Source organism: Podarcis pityusensis (assembly GCF_964106645.2).
Source record: "Podarcis pityusensis genome assembly, chromosome: 5".
Taxonomy (NCBI): Eukaryota; Metazoa; Chordata; class Lepidosauria; order Squamata; family Lacertidae; genus Podarcis; species Podarcis pityusensis.
Window position 1 is genome coordinate 77571058 of NC_138032.1, and position 17660 is coordinate 77588717.

Genomic DNA, 17660 nt, shown 5'->3' on the forward strand with positions numbered 1-17660 from the left:
ATGAAGAGTAATCAATTGTTTCCATCTGGACAGAGCATCAGTTCGTTAATACTTTAATAGCTATAAATATCTAAGATAATCCTCTTTATATCTGGATTTCCATTCAACGGCACTTTTAATCCTAGGTGACACACAATTAGCAATCGAATCACAGTGACCTCTTTAGAACTGCTCTGGTATGAAATTGATGTTGCATCAGAAACTGGTCCATTTTCTTGCTGATTTAGTTAAACAAAAAGCTTTGACCTAAACTGGTTTTATTTCCTTAGTGTGAAAGGATTCACCATCCACCTTACTGTGGATTTCCAAAAGCATTAAAAAGCAGGTTTTTGTAGTTGGAGGGAGCAAGTGCTCAGGCACGGACCAGAAAAGAGTGGGTATGTGCCAAGAAAGCACGGAGGAAAATCAGGGTGGATGAGCCCTAAGCTAGTATGTGTAGAGAGACAAATAAAAGAAAGAGATTGACCCATATTGTGCTTCCTCTTTAACGATCTCCATGAGTACGAACATGACGCCTAGCTCTTCATGAGCAGATTCAGATCCCTGATTCCTGTTGACAGTGATAGACCATGTCTGGCATGAATATGCTCCAAGACAACTCCCACGTCATTATCAAATTTCATGCGTCCTCCTTTAATTCATCCCATAATAGAGGCTTGCCTTTAGGAGGGAGCACTGTTTCCATAGTTATAAAATTCCACCCATGTCACAGATTGACTCTGCCATTCAACACAAGTGTTTCTGTGCCAGGTCTGTGCAGCTGTGAAAGTGTAGCATTCAATGGTCATTCCATTTGTAGGCCTCCTTGGATGAGATCGATGGGGATGTGATGAGAAAACCTTGTTTAGTGGTCAGTGATCAGTATATTAGATTCTGTGGCAATACGAGCTCTACAAAGTCGCTCTTGTTCTGTTTTGGACCTGGCAGTACTCATCTTTTGCATAAGCAAAAGTTGTCTATTATTTTAAACTACTGCAAATGAATTCACAGACAGTCTATTGCTATACTGATGTCCATTACTTCCCCTCTCCCTTTCCCAGTCCACTGGGAAACCCAACAGGGGAGGTGGGGCCAACAAAGAGAGTGTTTCAAGCCCTCTTGTCACATGGCAAATCTCAGTGGAAAATATATGGATGCCACAAAAGCTGACAATATACAAATGAAATGGAATGAGTGCACCAAACTGGTTGGAGGGGCAGGGGTAGAAAATGGACCCGCATGGAGGTCTCATTTTCAAACACAAGTTTGGGAACCAGTGCAAGACCTCAAGTTCATGCACCTTTAAGAGTTGCATAGAGTGGAACATTCCACCAGGTGTGGTGGTTCCTGACAAGCGTCTCTCATCTCTGCATCTGTTAAAGATACAGGAGCCCTCTCAAGGTCTGGGCTGCCATCTTTGCTTCGCAGGGTTCATGGCCAATTTCATTAGGATATGTTAGATGTGGTCTGTCAGTTGTCCATTTTCATGACTGCTGGTATGTGAAGAGTTTGCGTTCTGCCTTTGATGTGTTTTGAAAGTCCAATCAGATACTGTGGAAGAGTTAGTTCCCCTCTTATTCAAGGGGTATATCACTAAAGGCTTATGCCGTACTTTAAAATGTTGTTTTACGTGCATGGGCATAGCTTAGAGGATTAGTATAGCCAACAGCATCCACTTCAGAAAATGATACTATTACACCGTGTTTCTCAGTAAGCAGATGCCCAGCTGTCCTGCACATTCCTAAAATGGATATAGAATCACTGATCTGCTTACTGACTACAACTTGTTCCTAATATATCTCAGTGAGTTTCTGTAACAGGCAGATATATTTGGATTAAAGCACAGTTTACTAAGCCAGTGGGAGAATATTCTTGAGTGAGAGAAACTGAAGGGCAGGAAACAAGATGGAGTGGGAAACTTTTAATTATCCTGATGTGAAAACCTCTATTGGCAACCAGGGTTTTCCCCCCTTCCTTTTCTCCCTCCCCCATTAAAACTTGGACAGCAAGCAGTGGAGTAAATAGTACATCTATGTATTCATACTATGCAACTTCGCCTTTCTTTTAAGAAATCTCCGTGTCTGCCACCAGACCCCTGTTGTCCATTAAAGAGAAGTGTGCAAGACAGTCACAGCAACCTGATCCCCTGGATCCACAGGAAAATCCCTTCCCTCATTAACTTTGTCAGCTACCAGAAGAATCATGGATTGAGTCTTGCTAGCAGCAACTTGAACGGCTTGCTAAGAAGCTTCCCTTCTCTGATAAATTAAAAACATAAACCTGAGTTTCTTCCTCAACCAGATCTGGGCCTTTTAAGGGGGGGGGGGAGTAACAAAAATAAATCTAGGAACAGTGCTCCAGCCTGGTTCACCTCTCAGGACAGTGGGAACAGCCTTCCATTACACCCTGCCAAGATTAGCTCCCAAAGAGGCTTACAATTCATATTCACGCAAGGTCTAACAGGGATCTGTGGGGTATATCTGGCAGAGTGCTTGATCCTTGAAAATTGCTGAGATGGTCAAGGTTCTAGGTTGTTCCTTGCAGAATAATTTTCAGATTGACTCAAGGGCCTGGCTGAAGGACAGTGCAAGTCCACAAGTGCTTCTCCTCCCAAATTGCACTTGAGGCTAAATCATTATTATCTGTGCACCTGCATTTTCTTTAAGTGTGCAGTTAAAATGTGGCAGGAGTAAGTGGAACAAAAACATTGTTGCAAAAACACCTGTGTCTCATAAGCGCATTTGTCAAAGAGCTGGAATTAGCTGCAGCTCCCTACTGAGCATAAATGCAGTGGAAAGACCCATTTGCTGCTATGTAATGTGTGAAATGGTCCTAAGAACTGAGCTGCAGAAAACATTAATAAGACAACATTCATTCCTGGAGCTAACCCAATGTTGGCCTACATCAGTGGATAGCAGGTGACATATTGATCCTATCAGTCACCAGAATCTCTTGAGTTGGTCACCAAGCTTCCAACTGTAGGTATTCATTGGATTCTTTGGAACCATTGTAATCTGGCTTCCAGCCTGGTTTTGCAACTGAAGCTGACTTGGTCACCCTAGTGGACCTACACTATGAGATGCTCAGAGGGAGTGCTGTCCTGTTGCATCTCCTGGACCTCCCAGCAGTGTCTGATACAATCAGCCATGGTATCCTTCCTAAGCTGTTTGGTGGGGATAGGTTTGTGGAACGCTGTTCTTCAGTGGTTCCATTCATTCATGGAGAGGCTCTCCCAGAAAGTGATGCTGGGAGACTGCTGTTTCATCTCATAGCCTTTGACCTGTGGAGTGCCCCAGAGTTCTATCTTGTTTTCCATACTTTCAACCCCTATATGAAACTAGTGGGATGTCATCTGGAGATTTGAGCAGAGGGGTCGTCAATGTGTGGGTGACGCACAACTCTTGCCATAATCTAATACCAGTGTGGCAATAAAAGTGATAGGTCAGTGTTCAGAAATGGGTGGCTAAACAAGCTAAAGCTTAATCCAGATAAGACGTTATGTTGGTTAGGAATTCTTGCAATTTGGGAGAGTTTGATACAGATGGAGTTGCACTGACTGACCCTGAAGGAGCATGCATATATATATATATATATATATATATATATACACACACACACACACACACACACACACACACACAGCTAGGAGGATCTCTTGGATCCAACACTTTCTCTTGATTCCCTAGTTACCCGGAGTGCCTAGTGTCTTCCCACCACAGTGGAGTTTGCAAGTGTAACTGCTATAATTTTTCCCATAGGTCCTATGAGGTCAATAGAAACCATTCATTTATATAGGAGAAAGAAAACAAGGTGCATTCTGGAATCCCTGTGGACAGGTTTTGCCCCCTCTCAACTGTGTTCCAGACCAAAACACATTTACTTTAACCTGCGGAGCTCAGTGGGAGTCACTGAGAACTGAATTGGCCTCTCGCTTCAGAGCTTTGCCATGATTTCCATGGTGGTGGTGTGACAGAACCCTGGGAAGGAGGGTTTATGACATGTGCATCTTCTTGATATTTGCTTTGGATGTTCTTGGTCAAGCAAGATGTCAATACACTAGCAGTAGAAAAGGTTGAGAAAGAATGGTGCTTGATAGCAGAGTGCTTAGCACTGTGGAGGTGAGGCATTATCTCTTTGATGCATCTGCGTAGTATCTACTGTGTTCACATGGGTTGCTGTTATCTAATTGTCACTTTCCAAAGCGACTTTCAAAAGTTTGCTTTCTTGCCCTTGCATGCCAAGCAGTATGCCAAGCAATGTTACAGTAATAAAAACTTGGTGTTCATGTTCAGGCAAAATGTCACAGTACCTCCATAAATCCTGGTGGATAAACTGTAATCCTTACATTTTCCCTCTGTTAATCACATTGGGAGGTTTGGGACATAACAGCTGCTTTCTGTTCCTATTTGTAGAGGAATTTGCAAAAGCCTTATAAAGCCTGGTTAATACTTACTAGCCTCATGCTCTTTTTATTTTATTTTAAATCTGCTGGTCTGATTTCCCCTCCTTTTGTCTTTCTCTTCCCTCCCAGGTCATAGCGAACACTGCTGCCAAGTTAGTATTAAACAGTGTGCCAGTGTTACATGTTTGACTATGTCCCCACTTCCTGGGGTAGCATGAACCTGTTTGTTCCTGCTGTGTGCGTGTGCTTGCAAGTGGGATGCACATTACAAGAGCTCAGTGGTGTGGAAGGCATAAAATGGCACTAGTGTGTTCTACTGGTAGTTCCGTTCTAGGAAGATTCCTCCTCCTTACATAGTATTATGGTGCCACTGCAAATGCATTACTTTGTCTGGAATGGCTTTATTTATTTATTTATTTTGCATCCACTCAAAAGGTTTGCCACAAGACCTCTCTGTTCCTGTTGTGGCTCCCAGAGGATCTTCATGTACTGGCCACAAAGTCTGATAACTAGTATAGAGTAGGAATGAGTGGATGGCAGTGGCTTTTCCTTTTCTGGGAGCATGGCATGGCTAGGCTGGAAGGCTTACTAGCTACAGATGCCTGTGGTAGCTGTTGAAACCCGTGTGTGGAGGCTTCTTGCCGTGAAATACTTTGCTAAGAGGTTCAAACCATTTGAAGTCAAATGTTACTATAAATGTACATTTTAGTTTGTGACGCATGTTAGTTAATGTGTTCATGTCGTGGCAGGTTTCTGTTCCCTCGAAGTATCTGTGCATGTACTGTGTTGTTTGAATCCTGGTATCTGTTTTATAACTGTCCCTCCGTAGTTCATCAAAATACATTCCCCAAAGGCTCCCACCCCTTTGATAGCTCTGAGGGAGATAAACATCCCACAGGTCAGGCGCCGTTTCTCCTGTCAAACTGCTGCTGCGACAGGAACATCTACATCAGTCCAGTATTGTTCTGCTTCAGAGCTTTTAAAAAGACAGTCTTGTCCCTCTTGCAATCCAGCAGCTACGTACAACTGGTTTTGTATTAACTATTTCTGCATGCCAGACTTTCAACAAAGGTATCTTATAAAATATCATTTTATCATTTGAGAAATAAAGAAAGGGGGGGAGCTTCTGATACCATGACCTAGCAAGAGTTGCATCAATAGCCTGCCAAGGCTGTAATCCTATATATGTTTACCAGGGAGCAAACCCACATTGATTCTATTTCTGAGTCAACTTCAATAGGACTGGGCTTCAGGAACAATAACAAATTGGGAGATTTTCTGTCCCTAACTTGACATTCATGCCCCCAGAAGCAGTGGTGTGGGTTTTCTAGGAAATTATTGAAAAAATTCCATATGGCCATATGCATCAGAAAGAAAATCTGATATCTGATGCCCCTAGAGCAGGAGTGAGTGAGTAACCTCAAGCCCAAGGACGGCTCTCTCTGCCTCTCTGCCTGACCTTTGGGCCTCTCCCCCAGGCTACGTCATAGGATGTGTCCATTTCAAGGACACATTCCAGCCGCCTTGAGTGCTTTTGTCAGGCTGAAATGTGTCCTTGGCCTGTGATAATCCCCCTGGCTTGCCAGAGTGAAGGTGTGAGAGACAGAGATGCGTTTATAAACCACTGACTTTTATATGGCCACTGTACAAGGGACAGCCCCAGCAAGCATGGCCAATGGACAGGGATCATGGGAGTTGCAGCTCAGCCACATCTGCATGGCCAAATATTCCCTACACTCGTATTACAGAGGCTTTTCCCAACAGCTGTCACAGTGCCAGTGGGTGCCCTATCTGAGAGAAGAAAGACACTTTCTCAGAATTAAAACATTGTTAAAAAATAATAATAATAAAAAAGAATTAAAACATTGTGCTTTTAATGGTGGGATATTGTAGCATTTCTTCCACAAAAGCAGAAGCTATCGACAGGTCATCCATTCTCTGGAATGGCTGCAAGTCCTGCCCTTTTTTGTCGTGGTATTTCAAGTCCGTTCTGTCTGATCAAAAGCTTTCTCTACTTGTGCATGATGTCCTTGAATGCTCCTCTGTGCATGCACCTCCTTCCCTCCCTTTCCACCATCACTTCCTTGCCCCTTTTCTTCTTTCTTCCCTCACTTTCTGTAACCTCACTCTTCCCCCGTCCCAGCACAGAGTACGTGGAGCGCTTCAACCCCAACGTCCTGAAGGATTCTGCTCTGTCTACGCACAAACCCATTGAGGTGAAAGGGCCTGGTGGCAAGGCCACCATCATTCACGCCCAGTATAACACCCCAATAAGCATGTATTCTCAAGATGCTATCATGGATGCCATTGCAGGCCAGGCCCAGGCACAAGGTGGTGAACTTGCTGGGTAAGAGAACTTCCTTTGTGTGCCCCGGTTCCTTCCTGCATGCAGTCTGCTAAGTGCCGTGATGTGGAATAAAGTGCTGGAGACAACAGGATCTGGGAAACTGGGAGGAAGGGTTGGTTTGACATGATAAATCTAGAATTTCTGTTTTATTTGTCCATCATATTTGCATATCCCCCTTTCCCCAAGGCTATAGGGTTTACTTTTTTGCTTTTTCATTTTGAAAGATAATGAAATCTAATATTTTATCAGATACACCTAAAACCCAACCAATTACGAGGGCAGAACTGTGTGCAGGTCTGTCCCGAAATCCCTTTAAAGCAGTGTGGTGGTGTTCTGAGACTAGAAGAAAACTTCCTTTAAAAAGTGGAACAACAGTTGTTTTAAAAAATGCCTAGGGTGGGAAAGCAAGGGTGTGGGGAAGAATTCAGCTTCCTCCATCCACCTCCCCTTGCTGCACTTCAGAACATCTCCCAAATATTGGGTGATGGGTGTTAAAAAGAAGAAGAAAGAACAAAATCAGGTCAGGAGTGTTGTGCCAATATTACTCTCTCTCTCGCAGTACATTTTTAACAAATGAAATCATGGGTGCTTTTTCAAGACTGTTGATATTTGCCTGTGTCGATTAGGAGTTAACTCTCAGTTGTGCAACTCCAGTATCCTGATGGAAGTTATATGTGTATGGCCTTCTTATGATGCATATATATATCTATATTGCTTCGTGTGCAGATTGCAAAATTTTGAATGCATTCAAAGTTACAGAACAGCAACGTTGCTACCCTAGGTTTAACAACTTTAGCAAGCTTCTTCCAACTGCTGATGTATTAATTTACTCCTTTGCACTCCTTGTATTGATAATGGTTTCTTCTCTTTCTTTCCCCCCTTTATACATTCCTTGTGGGTTTTCGTTAATTTCTCATACTAATGTTGCTCTGTTGTGTACATCCCAACTCTCCATTATGATGGACCCCAAACACTCAATACTCTTTGTTGGGTTTTGATCCTATGACTCACAGTGAATCTCCACTGGCGTAAGTAGATTTATATTTCCAACTCTATAGAACCAAAGAAGTGCAGAGTAGAAATTAATCTTCCTCTTATGTATGGCCCACTTCTTTCCAATTTTATAGATTTGAAAAACATTTAGTATGTATTGGTGCTAAATTAAGACATATAAGGCAGACTCACGAATGTTAAAAATACTTTCATGGCGGAGAATTTTACTGGCCTAGTTCAGATATTTACCAAGTCCACAACTTCCTTTCGGTGGTAGGGGGAGCACCACATGAACACCCAGTCATGCTGATGCCCGATTTGAATCACCTCTACTCTTTTGTTGGGGAACGCCTTATGTGAACAGGTATCTGCACAGTTAGGTGCTCCCATTTAGCACTCACATCATTGGGACACAATCGGCATGGGGAAGGGAAGCAGGGGTCTTGCTAGGACTTCAAACAAATTTGCATGAAATCTGCATATGCTGGTTTATATGTATAGGAGCCCCTGGGCATATTAAAGTGGTGCGTGGCTGGAGTCTTACCCAGCTGCCCTGTTAGCAGAGTTTACAAAGTGTGTTCTTTTAAAAAGGGAAGAAGGGGACAGGGGATCTAGGGCCCAGCATAAAATGCTGGGAGCTCTGGCCCCCTAGGCTACCCCCTTGTAATGTTCATGGAGATATGGGAGTCTGGTGTCTCCTGTGAGAAATCAGGTAGGGTCTGAACTGAGCCAGTATTTTGCTGATGGCAGTTCAGTGGGATCTTCTGAACAGCTGATCACACAAAATTAAACAGTCAATTCAGCATATCTTTTCTTACAGTAGAATGTTGCTCAAGAAGGAGCCATTGTTTAGGGTTGCAACAATGAGCTTATCCTCTCCTTGGGTTTAAAGGCTCCTCACACCTCCTTTTGCATGGTTATGAGCAGGAATTCAAAATCTTTGGCTTCCATTTTTTTTACTAACTGCAGCTTGCCATGCCATCCAAACCCACTGGACCTAACCACAGGTAAAGGAAAGAAGTCAACTTCAAATTATGGTTTGTGAAGCTGACTTGTTTCTCCAACCATAGTTAAGATTAACCACAGTTTAGAGTTTAGACAACACACTAAATTATGGTTAATCTAAAATGGAAGTGGAAGTTTCTGATCACTGAATGGCTGTGCTGGAGGAGGGGAAGCGTGTGAGCCCAGGCACAGGCTAGGCTCGTTATTGTAACACCAAAACACTAAATAGAGCCACCATGTCCTCCAGAAAAGTCCAGATAGGTCACGATATAATAGCACCAAACATATGAAAATAGAAGACACACTTCTGCATTGTGGTTAAATCTCATTAAAGGGGTTTACCTATGAATTGTAAGGGATTTTGGCTTTAGAGTGATTTACACATGCAGTAGAAGTATGTGGTGCAGGTCGTTCTGGGTGGTACCACTTTAGACTGCACATGGGAATTACATGTTACAATGTTCTGCTGGTAAAAAACCCCCCAAAAAGACAGAGATTTGAGCTAGTCTTACCTTTACCATGCTAATTTCAGTCTGAAGTGGTACACTCCTTGGGAAACTGTTCCACATGTGGATTCTACAACACATGTGTACTGGTTTTCCGTGGGAAAGACCCTAATACATAAATTAAGAACTATAAAGTTACTGACTCCCCCACCACTCAGAAAATAAGCAAAAAAGTAATCACACAGACTGAAAATGCAGAAAGACAGATTCTGGGGAATGGATTTTGTTCCAGTGAAATCTGCAGTAAGAACAAATACAAGACTCTGAAAGGTGTCAAAAAGGGAAATAATTGACTTTATTTCTTTATCAGAATGTATATGCCCATTATAATATTTTCCCTGTTACCTCAAACACCAAGTCACTCTTTAAAAGCACACACTCCATAGACGCATGCTGTGTCCTATGTTTTGGACACACGGTTTTCATATTTTTTATTTTATTATTTTTATCTGAAATATTTTTACACTGCCTTTCTGGGCAAAAAGCCCTCCCAAGGCAGCATGTGTAAATTCATAAAATTGGGGGAGACATTTTTAATAATGTAATATACATAAAGTTTCACAATTAATTTTTTTCCTTATATACTTTTAGTATACGGTTCCATACTAGAGCTGGGCTCTGTTCACGATGTTTCTATGTGTTTTTGGGGTTTGGTTTTTTGTTTTTAAACTAAGAGCCCTCTGAATGTGCTTCGTTCAGTGCTGCACAGCTCTTCTTGTTGCTCCTTTTCACTTTTTAAGCTTCCTAATTTTTCACCTGCAGAACATTAGTTTCTCCCAGTAGATGTTATACTGTGCTTTATATGTGAATGCATTTCAGTTTCACCCTTCTAAGTCCACAGACAGACAGGCTTGCAGGCTTGCTTGGGCAAAGCTCTGTGCATGTCAGATGTGAAATTATGTTGACTATTCTCAAATTCACTTGGATTCTAATGCACATAGCATTTTTCTGGTTCATATCAGCTACATTTTTTTTTAAATGGAGTGAGCCAGTTCTTTGCAGGTGCCTCTTGGATTTAATCCTTGGCACAGATTTTTTAAATGCATCTTAATCCTATCTTCCTATCTTCCATCAAAACTCAAAAGTGGTCTACATGAGGTTCCAGGAAGTCCTGCCTGTATACAGGAGTTACTTATAACTTTGGTGGGGAGGAGGAAGACGGTTGTATTTATATTGTTCACAATGATAAGTTTGGAGTTTTCTTCCCCTAACCTTCTGTTTAATTCATAATACACCAAGACAAGATAGTTTTGCCTTTTCTTTTTTCATGCATATTCCAATGAATTTTCTTTCCATAAACTTTTATCATTCTGTTTCTGCCCCTGTTTAAAGAGATCGTCACTGCAGAACTATACATAAATAAATGACCACTGAATAAGTGAAATGGACTAGAATGCCAAGGAAGTGAATAACATTTTAGGCTACACTCCTGTACACACACACTTGAGAGTAATTCATGGTGAACTCAGTAACAGGGCTCACTTCTGAGTAGGCATGCATTGGATTGGACTGCATAAATCCTAAACTGTTTTCAGATATACTTTGAATGAACCTGATAACAAGATACATATTACAGTTCCTTGGATTTCGGTCATTGTGACGTGTCGTGATTTCAGTTATTAGCTGTCCAGTTTAATACAAATCATAAAAGTTCAATGACACAATTAACCCGAGGAGCCAAATTCTGAAAACTTTCCTTGGGTTTTGTTCTGTCTTTGAACATTGGGGTCAGTAGCAACAAAGGAAAGTATTTCTTCATAAAAAACATAAGAAGAATATTCACTATCACAAGGTGATGGCTGTTGGAGTTTGGCAGCTTTGAGAAGGGGATTAGATAAATTAACGGAGCAGAGGTCTATTGGCCATGCAAGCTAAATCAAGTCTTCAGTGTTCAGAGCTGGTGTGCTGTGTAATTGTTAGATAACTGGGAACAAATGCCATGGGGAAAAACACTGCATTCATGATCTGCTTGTGAGCTTCCAGGGGCATCTGTCTGGCTGTTGTTGGGAATCAAAATGCTAGGCCTGATGAACTTTGGTTAGATTCAGCAAGGCTTTAGCAGCTGGTCTACTCCACAGATTGTAAGCAGGAGACTGGGATCAAATGGATTCCCATTCCAAGAGGTTTGCATTGGTGACATATTTCATTGTGATGCCTGCGGGGGTTTTTAATGTATGACTATTTTTTATGATATAAATTGAAGAGTGTCCATCTCGTTAATTGAAGCTATCCACCTGAAAGCAAAAAAAAAAATAAAAAAAAAATAAGTTCCTGGATGACCCATTACATGCCCAATACAATGCTACTAGTGATAAGGGAAGTGAATTTAATTCCATGATTATGTATGCACATAATTTTGTTTAGTGAGCTGCCTCTGATCAGCATTGATATCCTTATAATATGAGCAAATATTCCTCAAATGGCACTCACCAGTTGCCATCTTTCAACAATATTCAAAACATGGTTCTATGGTATCGTTGAAGGCAGATATACCAGCATAAAAGTTTGAGCATTTATTTATTTATTTATCTATCTTATAGGCTTATTTAAAAAAAAAACTGTTAACACGGATGTGGATAAGATAGTGGGATAAAGGCCAAGCAATGTATGGTTTCAATATGCCTACATATAGGATATAACAGGCTTCCTCAACCTCGGCCCTCCAGATGTTTTGAGACTACAATTCCCATCATCCCTGACCGCTGGTCCTGCTAGCTAGGGATCATGGGAGTTGTAGGCCAAAAACATCTGGAGGGCTGAGGCTGAAGAAGCCTGGGATATAATAGTTCTACAGCAAAATGATAATAGAGGAAAGTGGAACCTAGTTAATGTAATAGATCTGTTACTCTGAAAATCCATCATGGTGTAAGAAGAAGAAAAACCGCTCCCTGTAGTTCTTTGTAAAGAGTATATCTGAACTGATTATCGAAGTATTTTGGACAATTGCAGGCCATTTGGATAAATGAGTTGAAATATTTTAGCCTGTTGGTAGATTTATTTGATAGTTTGGAATAGGTCCACGTACTGATCATTCTTAAGTAGAAGATGGGCAAAGTTGTATAGATATAGATATATAGAAATATATAAAGATATAGAGATATAGATATATGGATGGTTATGAGTTGGATACAGACAACTGTTGGTTGCGCTTAGCTCCCATTGTAACCAAAATGAAAAAGTTTATCATGACTATTCTCAGTACCACTGATTTCAATGGGACTTAGACTGGCTCCATTCCATCGCCACCAGAACCACAAACACCCTTTGGACAACAAATGCAAGTCAGAATTGTTAGTCTCCTTACATTTGCTGGCCGACATTTACATTGATCACAAGTGTATCATCTCACTGAACTGTGGTTAAGTGGAACTGGGGATCTGAAGACAAGCTGCAGGAAGGGTGTTGGGGAGGGGAGGACAAAATCAGCATTGGCCATTTTACAGTGCACCTCTTTCTGCATTGCAGTAGCCTCCCTGTTAAAGATCCTCATGTAGACAGTGCCTCTCCAGTGTATCAGGCTGTGCTTAAAACTCAGAACAAGCCTGAAGATGAGCTTGATGATTGGAGTCGCCGTTCTTCCCACTTGCAGTCCAGGTCCTTCCGCATCCTGGCTCAGATGACAGGAACTGAGTACAGTAAGTCAGGCTGGGAAGCCCCAGTTCACGTCTTTGATGGAATTCTTTGTTTTCCCTCTGTATACCAACAGCCAGTAGTCATAAGGTAATATGAGAGGAGGAGTTCTGTGCTTAAGCGGGGAAGCCATTTTAATTCCCTCTCAATGCCACTGGCATCACATTGCAGCATTACAGTGTTGTGCCAGAGGCATCATGGGGGGGAATTAAGATGGTGGCGGCAGCAACAACAGTTACCTAGCCCAACACTCCTCTCAACCCTGGTTCCTAAAAACATTTTGTAAGGGTGGGGGGAAAACCTAAAGAGGTGCTAGCATCAGCCAGGGTGGGCTTTCCAATGTGCTTGGGTCCTTGACATTTGCCTGAGGGTGCCATGTTCAGATGCCAGGCCTGATTTCATGAATAGATGGTAACTGAAGGAGGGCATGAGATGATGCTGAAGGATTGCAGGAGGATGGATACAGAGAGATACCATCACTCAGGTATGTCGATTCCATGCTATATACAAGTTCTTATGTTTCTTGAATTGGGCATGGAAGCAGAACTGCAGCCAGCGTGGCCGGAAAATAAAACAAAGGCTGAGTGTGTTCCCATCTCCTGGCATTTCATAAGAGTTGGACTATAGCATGTTACACCACTCTACAGTAATCTTCAAAGGCAGTCCCACACAAAATGTTTTACAGTAGCCAAGCCTAGGCGGTACTTAAGTGTGTATCAACATGGCAGGGTCCTTGCCAAGAAGGGACACAGTCTGTGCAGAAGACAAAACTATCATAATGCTGTTGCAGAAGCATAGCAACCAACATATGAAAAAGGATGCAGGATAATACCAATGCCATGAGTCTGCATTGATGGCATGACAACCATCATATTGATTGTCAGCATGTTTAATTCCCCCAGGGCACAAATAATTCACTTTGGCAATCTGCTGGGGAAGGGAAGGTTGTCCAAAATTGGGTGGAGGTTTGCCCAACTGGTTTCATTGTTCAAGAGGGCCTCTGGAGAAGTGTTTCAGGAGTGCAGGTGGCTGCATCTCAGAGAATAGGACTGGGAATCTTACTTCCATGACCTTGTTTAAGTTAACTTGCCTTAGCATCCCAGGTATTGAGCTGGGTGTCATCCATGTATTGATGACAACCAACTCCAAAGGTCCAGATAATTCCTCAGCCATCTTTGAGTTAAAGATCTCTGGAGCCTAAGGAGTGCCCCATGCCAATTGCCATGGGGCCTAGCAAGCCTCTCCAGTGGTTACCCTCTGCATCTGATTGGACAGATGAAAATAAAATCACTGGTAAGGAAGCCCTGACATAGTGACCTGATGTTCCAGTTGTCCATGAGAACTGTATGATGCCAGGCAGTAGCCTTAGATAGGAACAAGGTCAGCAGAAAAGTTTATCCCCTGTTGGTATCTGGGTGTGAATCATCCAACAGGGCTATCAGTTTTGTGTCTGTTCCAAAAGCAAACCTGAAATGAGATGGTAAAAGGACAGCGAAGGATAGTTTACAAAATCAAAACATTAACATTTCAGACAGAACATGCTGACTGAAATGGCAGTGTAACAAAAAGATTCCAAAATGTCAAGTTAAGGTGCAATGGGGGGAAGTTGCTGCTGAGACAAGTCTAATCATGGTCACCCCTCCTTTCATCCTGCAATTTCTTTCTTTGGTTCTTAAGAGATATTAAGACCAACAAATTTATTCCTCCTCCAGTTGTAACAGTGTGAACTGAAATCACACATAAATAGAAAATCCTAAGTGGTGTTCTAGTTGAAAACTGATTTATTTTTTTTTAAAGCAGGAAGAATAAACTAACACTTTAACCAGATTTCAGAAAGGAAGAGAAATTCAAAGTAGGTTTTTTTTCTATTTTAATTCAAACCACTGAATAGAAATTCACACCTGCCAGCATTGGGAGAGCCAGTCACAGATCTCCCATGCAAAGTGTCATTTGATCCCTACAGAACCTGAATTACCAGTTCCTGCTCCCTTTGTACTTAGGTTGTAATCTCCACCTAGTTGTCTTGTTTGTTTTTTCCTCTCTAATGGAGTCAATTTCTCATCTGCAGTGCAAGATCCAGATGAAGATGCCCTGAGGAGATCAAGGTAGGCAACTAGCAGCAAGTACTATGGCCTTCTCTTTACTGATAACAAATATTTAGTGCTCTAAACTGGCATTAATTTGAACACTATGAAAATTTAGTTCTTAAGAAGCCTACTACATTTACTCAAACCACTAAAATGAAAGTGCTGTTGGCTTAACAAAGAGTCTCTAGGTGGAATAGATGGGAAAGTGGCCTAATTTCAGGGGGCGTGCCCAGTCTTTGCACAAGGAATTCCCATTTGTTTGTGGTGGGATTATTTTGTGTGACAGCCCCCCATGAGCCAGTGTGCATGTGACTGCCCTAAATTGTGTTAAGTGGATGGAAATGTAATAAGATGGTGTGGCTAGTCTTGAAATTTTAATGAGCAATTTATTTGGATGACCTTGTGATTGGCACTTGTTTCAATGGAGATGCACAGATGATCACGGTACAGGAGTTGTTCCCAACGATATGAATAAAACACCTAAAGTTTGTTTTAATGGAAACTAAAGCGGGGGAAAGCAAAAACCCAACTCAACCAAGATTATTTGGTTTGTTTCTTCTCATAATAATGCAGTATGAGCATACAGGACTGCTTTTGCTACTAGAGTAAAGTGTTTGTCCATTTTCACATATTCTGTCTCACAGAAGCTCAAATATTAATCCATTACTTGTGCTTGTCTAGCTTGAATAGGCTACAGGATTTACCTTGTTCCTACAGTCAGTTTATGTGTAGCTGTCTGGAGTAGATAATTCTGGATCCTAGTCTATCCTCTTTTTGCGTAGCTCTCCCTCCCTAAGCATATTCTTCTAGCGGGGTCTTGGGATTGTGATCGGTTTTATAATTTTGCCTCGCCAGAGTTCCCACTGCGCTGCTGCAGATTTGCTTTTATTGGTGTTTCATCCCTGTGATTCTTCCATGCATATCCCCATTTCTAAAGCACACACCCACCAGAAAATTTTTAGATGTCTGTTTGCAGGTACATTTGGCTGCCATTCGCCTTCAGTGCCAGGCGTTTATGAAACTGGAGCTTTGCTTATCTCTCAGACGCTTAGTCTAATATTAAGGTCTCTAGACTGGCTTCTTCTGTTTTAGCAGAATGCTTACAGGCTAGAGAACTGCATCACATGTTGCAAAATTTGCACATGGAAGGCATTCCATAAGAATCAGTGTGCCATCTCTGCATGTAGATTGCCATGTGTGACATCCACACATGTGGGTTTTTCCACTGCATCTACACTTGCTGTATAGGTGCTGGGTAGCGACAGAAAATGCACATCCCTTGGAGCTCTGCTGAATGATATTCTGATTGTAGCTGACTTACTGTAACATCTCATTTCTGACTTGGTTCGCACAGGAACCCTAAATAGAGCCTCTGCATAATGAGAACACTCTGGGTTCCTGTAGCAGCTCCGACAACTGCTACAGCCACCTAAGAAAAGCTTCCTTCCATCTTTCTTTTGGCACTACCACCCACCTCCTTCCAGGAAGGAGAACAGGGTGCTCAAGGGGGCAGTAGTGCTGGAATGGGGACTCTGAGCGGGACTGTAGAAGCAGTCACCTTAGAGCAGCCTTTCTCAACCTGTGGGTCCCCAGATGTTGAACTACAACTCCCATCACCCCTAGCTAGCAAGACCAGAGCTCAGGGATGATGGGAGTTGTAGTCCAACAACATCTGGGGACCCACAGGTTGAGAACCACTGTCTTAGAGGCTTCTTACCATGTAGTGCCTCTGTTTATGACTCCTGTATGAACTAAGGCAATAGCTTCTGCACCAGTTAAGTATTTTGGATTCTGTACAATTCCCCAGGATTTGAGATGTTTTCACAAGTAACACAATCTGACCCATTAATATGAGACTGTTTGTTGTTCCTTTGCATGCCCTTGAAGGCAAAATATGTTCCTCAAAGAGCTTGCATTGGCCAACAAAGGAAAGGTTCGGTTTAAAACCCCTGAAGTTGAAAGTCAGGCAAGGAATGATAGTTTTTGTTTTCAGAAGGGGAAATGGGCAGATGCATCCGTTTATAGAAGACTGTGTAATTTGTTGAATGTACGTAACAATACTCTATGCGTCATGTGCTGTGTGTTGTCAGCCTTGTGCATGTCACTTGTTTCTCAAACTATGATTGCCAGGGGTGCTCAGCCGCTGGTGAACATTGTGACTTTGGGCATGATGGGCCAGAAGGTTAAAGTAGGCGTTTACACATTCAGTCAGTACTATCCTGAGCCTGCAGATTCATTTGTTAAAAGATGACCAAGAAGGATCTGTGGTCAAAGTAGCAGGTTTTTAAACCATAGAAGAAGGGGCTGCTGCAGTGGTACGCTACGTCCTAATCCAACATAGACTACCAGACACATTCACCCATCGTTCCAAAAAGTTGGATAGACAAAGATGGAGTGCTGTGTCAAACTCCCAAATGCTGTTAGTAGTATAGTTATAGTGGAGTCTTTAACTTTGTACAACATGGCCTCCAAAGCAATGGGCTTGTGGGAGAGCCTGTGGCAACCGCAATATGTAATTCTTCCAGTATTCACTGTGTGTGGTCTTCAGAGAGGAGGCCTAAGACCATTAATGAGTGTTGTTGTTTTTTAAAAAAAGATATTTTTCATCAGTATGCAACTAGTAAAATGGACTTGCAAAAGTCTCCATCCGTGCAATACTCTCCCATCTTGGAAAATGTTTCCTTTCTGCTGCTTTCAGGCTGTGCAGGTAG

The 17660-nt window shown here is 42.1% G+C and overlaps 1 protein-coding gene across 16 annotated transcripts in view; it reads left to right on the plus strand.

Moving 5' to 3' along the window:
• The window catches only part of LDB3 (LIM domain binding 3), a 147401-nt gene that overhangs the window by 77676 nt on the left and 52065 nt on the right, over positions 1 to 17660 (plus strand). For 13 of the 16 annotated variants that reach the window (XM_081004942.1, XM_081004934.1, XM_081004943.1 and 10 more), the window contains 2 exons: positions 12698 to 12867; positions 14931 to 14967. The exons of 1 other annotated variant lie outside the window; for it this stretch is intronic. In XM_081004942.1, coding sequence (XP_080861068.1) covers positions 12698 to 12867; positions 14931 to 14967 — 207 coding nt within the window. Of the gene's footprint in view, positions 1 to 4510; positions 4534 to 6524; positions 6729 to 7741; positions 7757 to 12697; positions 12868 to 14930; positions 14968 to 17660 lie in introns of all 16 variants that reach the window. 2 more of the 16 variants (XM_081004946.1, XM_081004939.1) reach the window with 2 other exon arrangements.